The 16,554-nt window shown below is 44.4% G+C and overlaps 1 protein-coding gene across 1 annotated transcript in view; it reads left to right on the forward strand.

Annotated features, from left to right (window-relative positions):
• LOC138286970 (zinc finger protein 850-like) overlaps positions 1 to 16,554 on the forward strand; it is a 287,157-nt gene that overhangs the window by 123,496 nt on the left and 147,107 nt on the right. Inside the window, exon 4 of the mRNA XM_069227339.1 lies at positions 3,280 to 5,299. Coding sequence (XP_069083440.1) covers positions 3,993 to 5,299 — 1,307 coding nt within the window. The 5' untranslated portion in view covers positions 3,280 to 3,992. The remainder of the gene's footprint in view (positions 1 to 3,279; positions 5,300 to 16,554) is intronic.

Consider the following 16,554-nt stretch of genomic DNA (forward strand, 5'->3'; position numbering starts at 1 on the left):
AGCAAGATACTGAAGTCCTGACTCTTTACCTAAGCCCGACCCTGGCTCAGCCAAGGCAGCTCCTGCTTTGTGCACCTGGATACCCTCCTGGGTGTTTCGAGTGCTCTACAAATACACATAACATAGCATATGTGATTTTTAGATACACCCCTTAAATGGCCACCTTAAAGGTGTTCCATTCATTAACTTCATTTTGTGCTGTATCTTCATTTACCTTAAAGTAATTATTTATTTGTTCACTCACTGTGGTCCAAAAGACTGTGTCCCCTGAGTGTTGTATCACTTTCGGAGTCAATGTCACGACTTACGTGCTGCTTTATCCTGGAGGCCACAGAGCGAGTGGCGTGGATCCTGTTCTTGAATGTTCGGCCTTGGCCCAAGTAGGGGCGACTCTTTCTGGTAGCCACGGTGCTGCAGGCAATGGGTACGCCAAGAGCACGCTGTGTCCCTCAGAAGTAGTGCCAGAGGGAAAAACCCTGAAAGGGGAAAAAACCTCCAAGAAGATAGGTTCCTGCAACAGGAACAAAAAGAAGAGGTAACAGCAGGAGCAAATACAGGAAAATACACTGGAACCGATGAGAACCAGCAAAGGAATACAAGGAAGCAGGAGCGAAGACACCATCCAAACAGAAAGTGTTGCAGCGCAAGGAGAGAAAGAATCACAGCCCTTAAATACCAATAAACAGGAAACGACCAACAGGAAGTAAAAGGACACCATCTTAGATAGGGAAAAGCACATAGAACAGAATGGACTAGGAACCATAGAGAGTAGGGAACAAGGAATGCTGGGAAGAGAAGGGTAATATGGGAAGGGGGAAAAAACATAAAGGAAGGCACAACCAGATGTCCAGAGAAAAGAAGAAAAGAAAAGAACAGGTGAGTGGGGGATCAGACCTGCCTAGACACGCGGTGCGCTAAAAAAGAACGAGGCCCCATGCCCAATTTAGGGCCTCGTAAGGTACAGAGCAGGCTGGGAGCGCGGCGCGTCTTAAGATCGCGTGCTGCGGCCCGAGCCAAATGTTCGGCTCGTGCCGCGATAGTCAGTGTGTCATATAACTGTGTCTGGGTAGCATTGGGTGCATAGATACTTGCCAGTATAAGATCTTCCTCGTCTCGACTGCTCTTCAAGAGTGTATGCCTGCCCTCGTCATCTATAGCGTCTTGTGTGTATATAGCAAGATACAGTGTACACCAGTACCCAGCCCAGGAATGTCCTGAACGAGACCTAGAAAGGTTAGTTTACCTACATGTTCACCTCTGTTTGTATCACATAAGTAGCTACCTGTGCACTTATCCGTTCGTATGTCCCAGACGAGCTTCTTTAATGACCAACCATGGCTGTTTGACTATCAGACCGTTACCTGATTTCTGCTGTGTGCATGCATCAAATCACTCCACTGCTTTAGCTGACAATTAACCCTGTAGATCGAGTACTCAGACATAAGGGTAGCAAGGAAGCTGATGAACAGGAAATAAGGTAAACCTGAATTTCAGAAATGCCCAAAGGTGTAAATGCTGCATTCACCTGCAAGCAATAGACACCTCGTCCCAACCTGCCAACTTCCCATACAGCCACAATGTAGCACCCTGCCACCAAATGGCCACCTTTAAGTCAGATACCATTGTGAGGAAAACAAGCAAAACAAACTTTTGCAATGCAGTGGATCTCGCTTTTGCTCGAGTTAAAGCTGTTAGTGTTGTAAACACCTAACTGGACTTTTCTTGCAAGGAAACAGAAGTTAGCTTGCAGTGAAATGTAACAGGCAAAAGTCCAATTATCCATCTAAACGGTAAAAGTGCAATTATCCATGTAAGAGTGTCGATGTCATGCAAAGCAGTCGACTACTGCCCAGCGAGATTGCACTGCTTATAAAATAAAGAGAAAAGGTATCCCAGAAACCATACAGAAAACATGGAGCCTCGTATGTTTTCTGTAGTTGGCTGGTGTGCTCGAGGCGGCCTAAACACCGGAAAAGGCATGATGTGTGCATGCGTTTCACTAATGAAAATAAGCGAATTTTAAAAGGCAAGCCCTCGTACCAACCAAACGGAAGGGCGTGACATGGCTGTGGTTAAAAGCCCACAGAGAGATTACACCAGGGACAGAGTGCTTTGCGCTCGACCCTGAAAATGAATACTATGCACAAATCTGTGCTGGCTGCGGGGATATGCCAGGTAAATTATTGGTTGTGATAGATTCATTATAATAAGGACTAAATGACTGATATTGTTGAATATTAAATTATATGAATTAATTTTTATTTGCCTCTTTAGCTCACACACTGTAAGGACAGGCCATTACAATGAAGCTCTCCTTCTCTTTTACAAAAAAAAATCCCTGGGAGGAGCTGCAGCTTAAAATACATCAGGATCCAAACTTTAGAAGGAAAGAGTCTCTTGTTTAAGTATCAGGGCCACACCCTGCAAGCTGCCGTAGTGCCAGGGATATGGATGCTATCGCAAGAGAACATCAACCAAAACTCATGATTATGTTCCAATCGCCCATCAAATGCTTGAACCCACTATAGGAAGATTGCGGAAAGTGGCAAAGATAACTTAACGAACGGCAAGCTAAAGATAGGAGTTGGAACTTCAGCTGATCCAGTGTGAAAAGGAGAGTCATGTGAAGAAGAGTGTGAATGGAGTTACCATGTTGTATACGCCCTGAAGAGTTAGCTTTTATATATAATTCCTGATAAGTTCCTTTGTTATATACTTCTTGAAGAGTTACCTTTAGTGTATACTTCCTGAACCTGTAACCTTTGTTATATAGTTCCTGATAGGTTTCCTTTGTTATATACTTCCTAAAGAGTTACCTTTATTGTACACTTTCTGAAGAGTTGCCTTTGTTATATACTTCCTGAAGAGTGACCTTTATTGTATACTTCCTGAAGTGTTACCTTTGTTATACACTTCCTGCTACTGAAGTAACAGCAGCACATCCTGATCCATCTCTTGTTCCACAATCTATTCTTGTTTATATGAAATCCTGACCATGTGTATCTTCCTAAAGATTTACCTCTATCATGTTGGAGCTCCATGAGCACCCTCTCTTTACTAAGTTACTCTGTGAACACTGGTAACTCACCTCCCTTTCTGAAGTAGCTAAGGTGTGATTTGTTCAATAGAACATTTAGTTAAATATCTGTTTATGGTGAAACATCACTTGGTAACTTTCAAAGATGGTAAAGAAGAAATGTCTTTTACAAGTTAAATAGTGTGTATTCACATTCTGTTACATTTCCATTAAGTGATTTTAAATCTCTTTACATCCAACAGGAAAGAAGCCTTGAATGCACAAAAAGATTGGGAATAATGACAAGAATACTGTAAATCTGCAAAACAATGATCAGAAATAATGAGCTACAATATTCAGGAAAACATCAGTGCATCCCGAGACAGAGGAACCTGAACATAAACTGACAGAATTAGGAAAAAGCAGTCAAAAACAATTCAGTGAATGTAAGAGTCTGAGCTGTGCACCTCCACGCAACAGGGTGAAGAAATGACCCCTAGAAAATGAAGGCAACAACTTGACAAACCACCTCCGGTGTAAACAGGTGACCAACACCAGGTTTGAGCATGAGATCGGCATGATGTGGTTACAGCAGTGCTCTGCTTCCTATATTGATAACAACCATCTTTCAGGGCTCTAGGTGTAGTGCACACTCTTTCTGGCCAAACCACAGGAACCAGAGAAAAATACAACAAAGCCAGACAACTGAAGGGTGAAGGAAACATGGGTTCTGCTGTCTAAAATACAGAATACTGTCCCAATTTGCAACAACCAGAAGGAAGACAAATCTTTGCCTGCAAGCATACAAAACTATTATCCAATCTAAGGACACAATCCTCTACAAAGGAGCCTTACTCATATTATGGATGTGGCAGGTATTTAGCGAGTCTTGTATTTTATTGTTAAATTGTAAATCAAGCGTCCAATACCACACACATACAGAGAATGAGAGAGTAACAAAAGTGCTTTATCAGCCATGTTGGCCCATCAGGAAACAAAGTCATGGGATGAAGACAAATATATACCCAACCTAGAGACACTAACGAAGAAAGAAAAACCATACACATGCAGCAGGAGCTTAAGTTTGTCATCTTTACTAAAGCACCATCAACATACACACACAGTGAAAACAATTTGCAATTGCACTGAATGCTTGAAGAACTTTAATCAGTTAGCACTCCTAAAAGAGCATCAGCGAACATTCATAGGTGGAAAACCATACCATTGTAGTGAATGTCTGAAGCGCTTTCGTTGGTTATCACACCTCCAAGTACATCAACGAACACATACTGGGGAAAAACCATACCATTGCACTGAATGTGTGAAGAACTTTAATCAGTTATCAGATCTCCGAACACATCAGCGAACACACACAGGGGAAAAACCATACCACTGCAGTGAATGTGTAAAGAGCTTTAGTCGCTTATCAATCCTACAAAAACATCAGCGAACACACACTGGGGAAAAACCGTTCAGATGCAGTGAATGTGTGAAGAGCTTCAGTCAATTATCATACCTCCAAAGTCATCAGCGAACACACACAGGGGAAAAACCATACCATTGCAGTGAATGTGTTAAGAGCTTTAGTCAGTTATCAACCCTACAAAAACATCAGCGAACACACACTGGAGAAAAACCTTATCATTGCAAAGAATGTGTGAAGAGCTTCAGTCGGCTATCAGATCTCCAAAAACATCAGCGTTCACACACAGGGGAAAAACCATACCACTGCAGTGAATGTGGAAGTAATTTTAGTGACTCTTCAAAATTAAGGAATCATCAACGAATACACTCAGGGGAAAAACCATACCATTGCACTGAATGTGTAAAGAGATTCAGTCAATTATCAAATCTCCAAAGTCATCAGCGAACACACACTGGGGAAAAACCATTCCATTGCAGAGAATGTATTAAGAGCTTTAGTCTGTTATCGATCCTACAAAAACATGAGCGAACACACACAGGGGAAAAACCATACCATTGCACTGAATGTGTGAAGAGCTTTAGTCAATTATCAGCTCTCAAAAGACATCAGCGCACACACACAGGGGAAAAACCATACCATTGCAGTGAATGTGGAAGTAGTTTTGGTTACTCTTGGACATTAAGGGATCATCAGCGAACACACACAGGCGAAAAACCATTCAAGTGCACTGAATGTGTGAAGAGCTTTTGTCGATTATCAATCCTACAAAGACATCAGCAAACACATGCAGGGGAGAAACTGTACCACTGGCATAAATATGGAAGAAGTTGTGGATTTTCAGCTAACTTTAGGGATTAGTGGCAAAACCTATGAACACAACACACTTGAATCAATTTAACAGACACAGGCTGGAGAAAATTTATAGCTGTTTGTGGTGTTTGGTCATTTTTTACAACATTGATGGTTCAGTGACAGCTGCCAAAAAACAGCGTACGAAGGCACAAGAAGTAAAAGTAGGAACTTCTTACCTGTAACCCTGAGTTAATCCTTGTACTACACAACATTTACCTCCAAAGCCCTGACGCAGGAGAAATGATGCTCTTTTCCATCATCACTTGCATCTGTAAATGCACAAACAATAGTCACACTTCCCCAGAGGTGTCCAACATCGAGCTAGATCCTTGGGAGATTTGTTGGTTCACCACTGAGTTTGTAAATGATTTACGGTTAGATTTGTAGTTTATTGTTGGAAATGGCCCTGTCTGCAGTGTTATCCCCAAACGTTTTGCTTTTCTCTTCCTATTTTTCTGACCCTCTTTTTGTTGGCTTTAGGACTCTGGGCACTTTAGCACTGCTACTCAGTTTCTAAGTGCATGTGCTCTCTCCCCTAAAACTTGGTATAATTCGATTATACATGCTTGGCATATTTAATTTACCTGTAATTCCCTTGTAAAGTGGTATACCATATACCCAGGGCCTATAAATTAAATGTTACTAGTGGGCCCACATCACAGATTGTGCCACCTGCAGAAATAGGCTTTCAAACTTGCCTCAGGCCTGCCACTACAGTGGCTGCTTGTGCAGTTTACCACCACACTGACCTGGCAAGTCAAACTAATTGCCAAGGCCTTAACTCCCTTTTAACTACACCTAAGTCATTACTAAGGTAGGGCCTAGATAGCCCTATGGGCAGGGTCTGTGTAATAGGTAGGGCACATGCTTTTATGTGTTACATGTCCTAGTACTAACAAACAGCCTATTTCATTTTTTCACTTCTGTGAGTGCTGCTCCTCTTATAGGTTTGCATTAGGAATTCCATTATATATGATAGTAATTCATTATCTGTGAGGAGTAGCATGGGCATGTTTGGAATGGTAGTGAGAAATCCTGCTTACTGGTGTAGGTGGATTTTACATTACTGTTTTAGAAATGCCACTTTTAGAAAGTGGCCATTTCTCTGTGCTTATAACTTTAGTGCTTTGCAGCATACCTCCAGTCCACGTCTAGGGCAGAGTGAGAGCTACACTTGGTGCATACTTTCCAGACTGCCATAACACAGGAGGGGCTAGGTGTGACATAAGAGGCATCTGCATACTGATAGTCATTCTGGGCTGGGGTGAGGGATGGTTGTTCACACCTTACATGTCAATAGGCTTTGTCCTGCCCTCACACAATGGACTGATTGCCTCCTACTGATGTCTGGAGACTGGGCAGGTTTGGAAGGGGTTGTGTTTCACTTGAAAAGTTTCCTTTCAAGTCACCCCTGAACAAAGACATTTTTTAGAGTAAAAGTACAGGGGCTTTGACACCATGATTTTAGAGCTTTTATGGAACTGAACCTCTGTCGGAAGGACGACTGGAATGCACAAAAGGACTCATTTGGACTGCTCTTCTGTTGTTGCCCTGCTGCCTGCTGTCTCCTGGGTGGCAAAAAGAATTAACTGGATTGCTTTTCGGATTTAATTACCCTGCTGCCAGCTGCTCCCTGAATGTGGCGTCCCTAGGTTCTGTTGGGCTGCCAGGAGGAACCGCCATTTTCAAGAAGTTGCATTTTTGTCGGGCTGACCTGCTGCGGGCTACATTGCTGGAGGAACTGCTACTCTGACAAGTGTCTCTATGGGCTGGCCAGCCTTCCTACTTCACCCTGTGCCCTAAGTATCGTCCAGGGAGTGCCGCTCTACACCCCTATACATCACTAGCACCTACTGAGCGCATCCGTACTTGTTACTGTTACAAGTCGTGCTGACCAGTGCGTGCGCTGCACTTCACTCGCTGGCAGGACAGCACGAGACAAGCGCTGTTATTTGCTCCCCTTGACTCCGCCTCCCTACCCCAACACAGGTTGATCACAAATGCCAGATGCGCTCCATGCACTCAACCCGCTGTGACCAGCATGTGTGGAGTGCTTTGGCTATCCCAGCATCTGCTCGCCTCAGCCTTTCTGGAGCGGACACTCTATTGCCGTCACCAGTGATTTCCGATCACGGGGGCGATGGCTGCCTTGACAGAGGAGTGCTGTGTGGCCAGGTGAGGCCCGCGAGGTCCATCGGTCCCCCCCTGTCAGTAGTGTCAACTCTGACAGCGTAAAACCACACCGGAGTTCCCTGACTGGCGCTTGCTCCCCACATGCTGCAGAGGAACCTGACTGTATTCTCCCTAAGAGGGAGCGCTGCAGCATTCCGCACAGAGGGCTAGCACCACTGTGTTAAAGTATTACACTAGCAGTCCTAACATTTTGGTGGTGATCTTGGGGGCATTGTCCATTGCAGGGAAACTGGGGCGAGACCCTGGAAAAAAGAACCTAAAGAATGGAGCTGGATTGTATCTAGGAGTAAAACCATTTGTTGACTGGAGTGGAAGCACCGTAATACATCTAATAGGTGTGCAGATGCCTGTGAGCCTATTTGGGATCCTTGAGTACTGTATCATCTCTAGTAAGAGTGCAGGTACGCTGTGCTCTGCAGTTTTACAGTGGTTCATGCCTCTGATATGCTATGCACAAAACTGGTGCCCTAGGTGGAACTTCCTACTAGTGATTAGTTGATCTGATAGGAGCACAGGTACGCCATGCGCTAGAATTCCATGATGGTATGTGCGCTGGGCTACTGGGTGTTCATTACTGATATGCTTAAAGCAGGTTAGTATGTATTGGTTAATTATGACGACCGTTGGTAATTCATGTACATTATTATAACCTGATTTGCGCACAATTGTGAGGACTCATGAGTGTTACTGCCGCATTTCATGCCCTGATGTCCTAATATATTGTTTTTGATGCTTACACCTTCAGGATAGCATGTAACCTTATGGCTTTGGCATTATCATGATACTGAGCCTTACTACAGTAATGGCCCTTTGCACACCATGGCCCTCATTACAACTGCCGCCTGCCAAGTTGTATCCGCCGTGCGGCCGCCAATGCGGCCACACTCCCGCGGTGGCCATTAAGACATCCCCGGCGGGCGGAAAGCAAGTTTCCGCCCGCTGGCCCAGCCGGGATGTTGGCCGCAACACGGGAGGAGCCGGCGGTGTTGCGGCAGTGCGAAGGGTGCAGTTGCACCCGTCGCGCTTTTCACTGTCTGCTATGCAGACAGTGAAAAGCACCATGGAGCCGTGGCAGGGGGCCACTGCTCTGCCCATGCCAAAGGGGCCCAGCGACTCCCCTTTCCGCCAGCCTTTTCATGGCGGTTCCTACCGCCATGAAAAGGATGGCGGGAGGGGGACTCGTAATCCCCTGGGCAGCGCTACCCTGGGGGATTACAACCGCCGGGACCAATGTGGCGGAAAACCGCCGGTCCTGTCGGTGCGACCACGGCATCCCCGAGTTTGTACCGCCAGCCTGTTGGTGGTACAAACTCCCGAACAGCCCTTGCAGTCTTTGACCGCCAGAGTTGTAATGAGGCCCCATATGTATGATTTGAGATGTTTTGGACCTATGATATATACATTAGAGAAACATATATTTTTATAAAAGCACTTGTGGAGTCTCTTTTGTGGTGTATTTATTGTGTCACTGATGTGAGTGAGTTGCACAAATGCTTTACACATGACCTCTGGCGATCAGCCTGCCAGCTCTGTGCCAAGCTACCAGGGGGTGAGCACAGGTTATCCTTGGTGTGTAACTTACTTGCCTTGACTAGAATGGTGTGTTCTGCCTGGCTTAGGTGCATTCCCTAGCCAACCAGAAACCCCCTTTCAAACATTGGTGATCAGCGGAGAGGATAGCACTTGCATTTGCATGATACCACAGTGACTCAGTGTTGCACCACAAGCTCAGCACTTAGACCATTACGTATTTTGTGATTCTCCTGTTCTCTCATATTGGTCATTTTACTGTTTACTCCTGTTCTATTTGCTTGCACTTGGGACATTCATTGCTTACACCAGTGCTGTTGCCTTACCAAAATGGGGTTAATCTTTATCCTAGAACACCAGTTGCATTAGACTGAGAAGGAGTTAGAGGTTTTCTGCAGGGAGATGGGACTACCAATGGGTGGGGATTGTCTGAAAACCCTGTACTATTTTGAAATTGGCCATGGAAAAGCAACTGAGGAAGAAGACCAGGAGGGGGATGGTTCTGATGGAGACTCTGAGGAGGACCCTGAGAACGGTGAGGACTCAGAATGGAAGGGTCCCCATCCACACCCCCAGAGGGCAGTGACCCTGAGGAAGGTGAGTAGCAGAGAGAAAATGACCGAACAGGGATGCCAGTAGAGAGTGAGGACCATATAGATAGGGAGTCCCTTACTGGGTCTAGTGCCAGGATCAGTGTCGCCTCCCATTCCCTGTCCCCTGAGGAACTGAAGGATAGACAGGGTGAGAGGGACCTGAGGTTGTAGCTGGGGCAGCTGGCTGTGGAGGAGAGAAGACTAGAGGCTGTGAAGGTCTAATCTGAGGAGTGGTTGGCTTAGGCTGGAAGGGCCTTCCCCTGGGAAGAGCTTGGCCTTGACGAAAGGAAGATGATGCTTGAGCAGAGTTCTAGAGTTCTGGACTCACAGGAGCTGCAGGTGGAGTCCAGTGGTGGCAGAAATTTGGAGTCTTGTGTTAGGAACACGACCCACATGCATGCCCACAGACTTGTGGTAGACTTGAGATAGCTTCATTGAGGAGGATGACATATATCAGTGGCTGCAGGAGCATGAGAGGGCTCTGACAATGCAGATGATACCTGTGGAGATTTAGGGAACATGCCTAGGGAGTTATATTCCTGGTTGATGTGAGGGATTCCCTACTGGCCCTAGAAGGGAGAGACAGGCTACTGCCCCCTGTACCCTAAGAGTTCTCCAGGGAGTGTCGCTCTATGCCCCATGTATGTGCATCACTAGTGCCTGGTGAGCGCTTCCATACTTTTTACTGGTCCAATGCTGTGCACTTTCATCAGTGGCAGGACAGCATGAGAGGATCGCTGTTATTTGCTCCCCTTGACCTCCCCCCCCCCCTTCCAACCCCCCTCAAAAAATGGGTTAAGCACAAATGGCAGTTGAACTCCGAATGCCCAACTCGCTGTGACCAGCGCGTCTGGAGCGCTTTGGCTATTTCAGCATTAGCTCACGTCAGCCTTTCTGGAGTGGAGACACAATTGGGCCCCTGTCAGTGATATCTGACCACGGGGGCAGCGGCTGCCTTCAGAGAGGAGTGTCGTGTGGCCGGGTTGGGCCCCAGCAGGTCCGTTGAGCCCCTGCTATCAGTATCTCCCCAGGTGGGATAGGACCACACCGGAGTTCCCTGACTTGAGCTCGCCTCCTGCACTTCGTCGAGGAACTTGACTGTGTTCTCCCTAAAGGGATAGCTGCAGCATTCTGCCCGGAGGAGTAGCCCGACTGTGTTATAGCATTTCAGTAGCAGCCCTGGCATTTTGGTGGGGATCTAGAGGGCCTTGTCCCTTGCGGGGAAACTGGGGTGATAACCCAGAAAAGAGGACCCAAAGAACGGCACAGGATCTTATCTGGGAGTAAAACCATTTGTGGGCTCAAGTGGAAGCACTATAATACGTCTAACGGGTGTGCAGGTGCCTCTGTGCCTATCTGGGAAGCTTGACTACTGTATCTTCCTTAGTAAGAGTGCAGGTACAATGTGCTCTGCAGTTTTACAGTGGTTCACTCCTGTGATGTACTAAGTTCATTACCGACCAGTGCCCTATGTGGAACTTCCTACTATTGATTAGTTGATATGCCCTAGAATTCCATGATGGTATGTGTGCTGGGCTACTGGGTGTCCAGTACTGATATGTTTACAGCAGGTTAGCTTGTATTGGTAAATTATGACGACCTTTGTTAATCCATGTACATTCTTATAACCTGATTTGAATTAAATGCTGAGGCTCTGTCACTTTTATGGCAAATATCTTAAGGGTCTTCATCTACGTCTTACTGAATGGTGAAAACACACTTAGATCGACCATTGCCTACACTACGCATTATTGATGGTAACCTCTGGGAAGGATCCATGGACTATTATTAAAGGAATGCTGAATAAGGATAAGTAGACCTCCTATTACCGAAATATCAAATGTTCTGATATGGTAATGCCGTTGTTATTATGTTGAGTACCTGGACGGAGAATCCTGATCTCTCTCTGGTAGTTCTATAAGCAAAACCGACCCTGCTTTTGCATTTCAGACAGCAAAGGTTTGGATCTTTCAGCTAGGCAGTGTTCTCCTGGAGTTCTGTTCTCAGTTTCCAGCTGTACAAAACATTTTTAACACCAGTGGATTATCCTGCCTTTCCTTAGTGTCCAGATCTCTGTGTATCTACAAGACGCAAAGAATAGGAAGCTTGAGCATCGGGTCTCAGAACACTTGAATCTCAAATACTTATTTACTTTAGTAAACTTCAATGTCCTGTATCCTCTGCTACTCTTTCCAGATGGGTTACATGGTCCATGTAACACTCTGGAATTGATATAACCTGTTTCATGTGGTCATTCCTCTAGGAGTGCTACGGCGTCCTAAGCTTTTGTAATAAGAGAGCATTCTGAGTTCAGCGAATCGGTTTCCGCTTTCACTTTCAAAATTTTTATTGCAAACAAATTGTGCATGCTTCGTCTGTTACTAATCAACTTTAGAATAGAACAATGGTAGTCTCCAGTCTTGCAATAAAATCCAGATTTTCTCAGTTTTAATGATAGAAAGTCCTAATTTCATTAAAGAAACTTCGTTGAATATCTTAAATTTTGTGGACAGTGGTTTGACTCTCTTTTATATGCATTGTTCCTCCCTATTCTAGCATGACAGGAGGAAGGCCTGGAGGCAGCTGAGTTTGAGAGAGTCCACTGATAACAAATTAACCTTTAGACGTGTTGTGGGAATGCCCAGAGAAGCAGACTTTCTCAGCAGGCATTGATTTCCTTTGCTTGACACCTTAGCATGTTCCTCTCCCCTAGGGGTGGTCAGTCCCTAGGCACTATGTTTTCTGTGGCTCTCCTTTTCTCTGGTAAAGGACCAAAGCAGTAACACCTAGCCAGCATATGTCCATGAGAGGGTACGGAAATAGGACTCCATGTACACCAATACACAGCACGGATGAAAGCAGCCACAGACAGGAACACGCACCTACCTGTGCACTTTGTCTGTTTATACCTCACAAACTCTAGCCTGGGCATCTCCTCTGTTTTACCTCCCAAGCACCTATGTGTGCACCGCCTCTGTTTGTATCTCACCAGCACCTAGCTCAGTACCTCCTCTGTTTATACCTCCTATGCACCATTCAGACAAGTGTCTGCCAAACATGACTCCTTGACTACCAGGCCTTCATGAGACTTCATCTGTGTACAGGTGTTTGGCTTTTCACTAATTACCGAGTTGACAAAAATCTCTGGAATGCACTTCCTAGTTCAAAGAAGACATTTATGATTTCACCACGAGGTTCCTAAAAGGAGATCAGCATGTTGAAAGCACACCTTTAAAAATAGTCACAACAATGAAAGGAGAATATACCAAAGTGATTCTCCACTGCAATATGCACAGCAAATATATGTATTTATATTATAATGCAAAGCAAATAATGAATTAAAAATGCATCACCGTAGGGCCTGCCAGGTTCTTCATCTTTCTCATGCCAGCAAGACGATGACACCGTTTGACTGCGAAAGAGAAAGAGATCTCTACCCTCACTGAAATGATATCAGGCATCCAACGTCTAGAATCCTGATTGAGGCCACTGACCCTCTCACTGTTGCACTGGGTCTTCTTATATCTTAAAAAGCCAAAAGGAGCTTTCTGGAAAAAAAAACCTCATTTTGCAATTCAAACATGCTGGCTAGGTTAGGTATGCTTTGAAAATAACACATTGGGGTTTGGCCACAATCCCAAGGTGTCAAATCAAAACAAGGCCATTCCCTGCCGTCTGAGTACATCCTTATCAACCAAAGCCCCTGGTGAGAAAAAGCACGAAAACAAGACAGAATGCACAGTTTACAATGTGAAAAATCACGGGCAGCTTTAACATGGCAGTGTTTAATGCTATGATAAAGTCAATAGGCAGAATGAATCTAAGGCCAAACTGAATACAAAATGTAGTCTGTAACTAGTGAAAACTGGACAGCTAATCTAGGTGCAGAGTGGTGCAACACGAAGTCAGTGGTCAAAACACACGTTTCACCACAACAGGCATCGAGTCTTTCCCCCTGCTTTCACTAAAGATGAACACTTGAGGCACAGTGCATAGAAGAGGGGGGCTGATGAACTGGGAAGTAGCTAAACAGTGAGATAAGAAATGCCCAGAGGTGTAGATCCTGCATCCATGAGGTGTCAGTTGTCTGCAGTCATTGTGCAGATGAATGACGTTTCCAACTGTATTTATTGAGCTAGTGAGTCTGCAGATTTCTGTAGCGCCTCACCACCCAAGGTATAGATGTGCTTTACATTTCAACCATAAACGGCTACAAAAGGTCATACAGAGAACTGATAAAGTTGCCGTAGATGTGAAAAGGTGTATACAACAGGGTTACTGGTTCAAAGGTGAATACAAGGGAAGAATTTATGGTTGTATGGTGAGGGGTGGTAAAGGAGGGCAGGAGAGGGGTAAGAGGATTGGTAGTAGAATGGGTGAAAGTAGGGAAAGGTAGGATGGTGAGATATAAGTTGGGGGAAGAGGTATGGTAAACAGATTTCATATCCTCCAAATTTAGCAGAGCGTGCAATGTTTAGCCCTGCATTGGTTACTGGGTTAGGAATAGTTTGAACAGGAAATCTGTAGTTTGGAAGAAATTAATAGTATCAGAATAAACAAATGAAATATTTGTAGAAATTAATAGCTACCAAGCTTTGCTTCTCTGACAGAACTACAACTTTGCAAAAATTGGACACACATTGACTAGAATGCACTGCGAGGGCTGCTTGAAACCCACAGCTAAAGGCTTTTGCTGAGTGCCACTTCGATTTTGAGTGCTAACAAATAGGAGGTTTTGTTAGGTTAGCATGTGCAATACAATACACAAAGAGGCAGGATCAGACCGGGACAGTCCATTGGTACCTGCTGAAACAATGCCCAGGATCAGATTCACATTTTCAGTAGTGGAGAAAGTACTTGAGATTGTGCTGGGTAGATGTGCTTTAACATCATCTTTCTATTTTTTATTACACTGTACACCTAAATATTGCACCTATTTACAGATGGAGGCAAAGAGAGAGAAAAGGATTTGGCCATGATCGTTCGATTTGGCTCTCAAGTTTGCAAGGTCAGCAAACTAAAGTTCTAAATTACATATTAATTTTGTTACAAATCATCAGGAATATTATGTTCATGCGTGACATTACCATATCCTGATATAATGTTGGTTGCCCTTACGAAGACCGTAGCCCAAGTTCAAGTTTATATCGATCTCAGGCAGGTAAAACAGTAACTGCTCAAATTCATCCGGCTGCACAGAGTGTGAGAGCCAGGCCGAGCACAATCATTGTTACAGAAGAGTGAAGGATCATTAATGCCCCAATTACTCACCGGTAGTCTTCATTACTCCTAGCCCTACTTTTCCTCATCACAGTCATTACATTTTCAGGTGAACCTGCCTCTAACACAGGAAAAGGAACACAGGAGAATTCTGAAGTGAAGCCGCCCCATCTCCTGGGTGTTAGTCTAGCTTTCCCAGAATCCTCCTTTTGTTTCCAAGCTTGTGTCAAAGGCGGTGGGATCTCGGCGGAAGGGATTTGTAATGACTTTAACAAGGATGAGTAGGACTAGGCGTAATGAAGATTATCTGTAAGTAATCGGCGCACTAAATTTACGTCCCTCGTGCTCGTCCCGGTCATTATAATTTGAGGTATACACAATAAACAAGACTTCAACTTACACAGAAAATTGCAGTTCACCAATACAGTTATAATGCACACCCAAACATTTAATGCATCAAGAACCGTGAGCAAGAAACAAAAATATTTTCTCAACAAAATTAGATCGACAACAAGTTAATGCGAAACTGATGACAAAACTCTAACACCAAAATATGCATGATTATCCAATACATTATTCAGTCTATAATGCTTAATAAAGGTATGGTCTGGTTACCAGGTCACAGCTCTACAAATCTCTTGAAGCAAGACCCCTCGTAACTCTGCCCAAGAGACCGCCAAATCCCTTGTAGACCTGCATTGTACTGTGCTGGGGTCAGAATCAGTCTCAGTCCCCTGGATGATTGTGGATTTAATCCACCTGATCAGTCATCTTTGTAGCTTCATGTCCTCTTCTTGATTGACCAAAATTAACAAAAATTCTGATTTTTCTGAACCCTTGAGATCTGTTAAGATAAATAGACACTGCTGTCTTAACATCCAGAGTATGTGCCTCCTCCTTAGAAGAGGGAGAGGGGAAGAAAGCAGGAAGGGCCACCTCTGGAGAAGAGTTGACTTTAGGAATAAGGGATAGGTCTAATCAAATAATTAATCCCTCATCAGAAAATCTAAAAAAAGGAGGACGACAAAGTAAAGCTGAAAGTTCCCAGACTCTTCATGCTGACGTATTGGCTACCAACCAACAGGTAGCCATAAGGGGAGAAAAAGAAGCTTCTAGGTCACTAGTTTGCCTCTGTCATTGATACTGCCACCAAAAAGATGGTGTGACTCACAATGGAGAGGGACACACCGTACCTCATCCTTGCAAATTCAGTGATATACTATAGGTAGTAACTTGTTAGGCGCATAAAAGTTATTGAATTAAATGGTCTCATCCATGTAATGCGGCATGCTTCATCATCTGCCCCCTCACTCCACCCTAATAAAATGGTACTACCAGGGCAGACTAGAACTTGAAGGAGTCTTAGAATATTATTTTTCTGGATAATGTACCAGGGATCTAGTTGAGAAATATTGAAAATTCCTTAAAGTAAGCCACAAAGAATTACTTTATTTGGTGGTACCTTAAGCATGGATAAAAAATCCTGAAAATTCAAGTTAGGGGTGCTGTTGGAAATAATGACCCTGGCGTCCCCTCATTTTGCCTGCATGTTTTGCCTCTCAGTAGCCGATCACAAGCTAGGGCATTTGTGAGGGCTTTATCAGGGATCCCTAAACTAAACCCATCTAAAGGTAAAGGAGTAAGTAAATAATTAAATAGGAAGAGGACCTCCCTTATGGGTCCTTAAATGGATTTCCTAGGGCAGAACGGTAAAATATGAATTT

This window comes from Pleurodeles waltl, chromosome 4_1 (genome assembly GCF_031143425.1).
Source record: "Pleurodeles waltl isolate 20211129_DDA chromosome 4_1, aPleWal1.hap1.20221129, whole genome shotgun sequence".
Lineage (NCBI taxonomy): Eukaryota > Metazoa > Chordata > Amphibia > Caudata > Salamandridae > Pleurodeles > Pleurodeles waltl.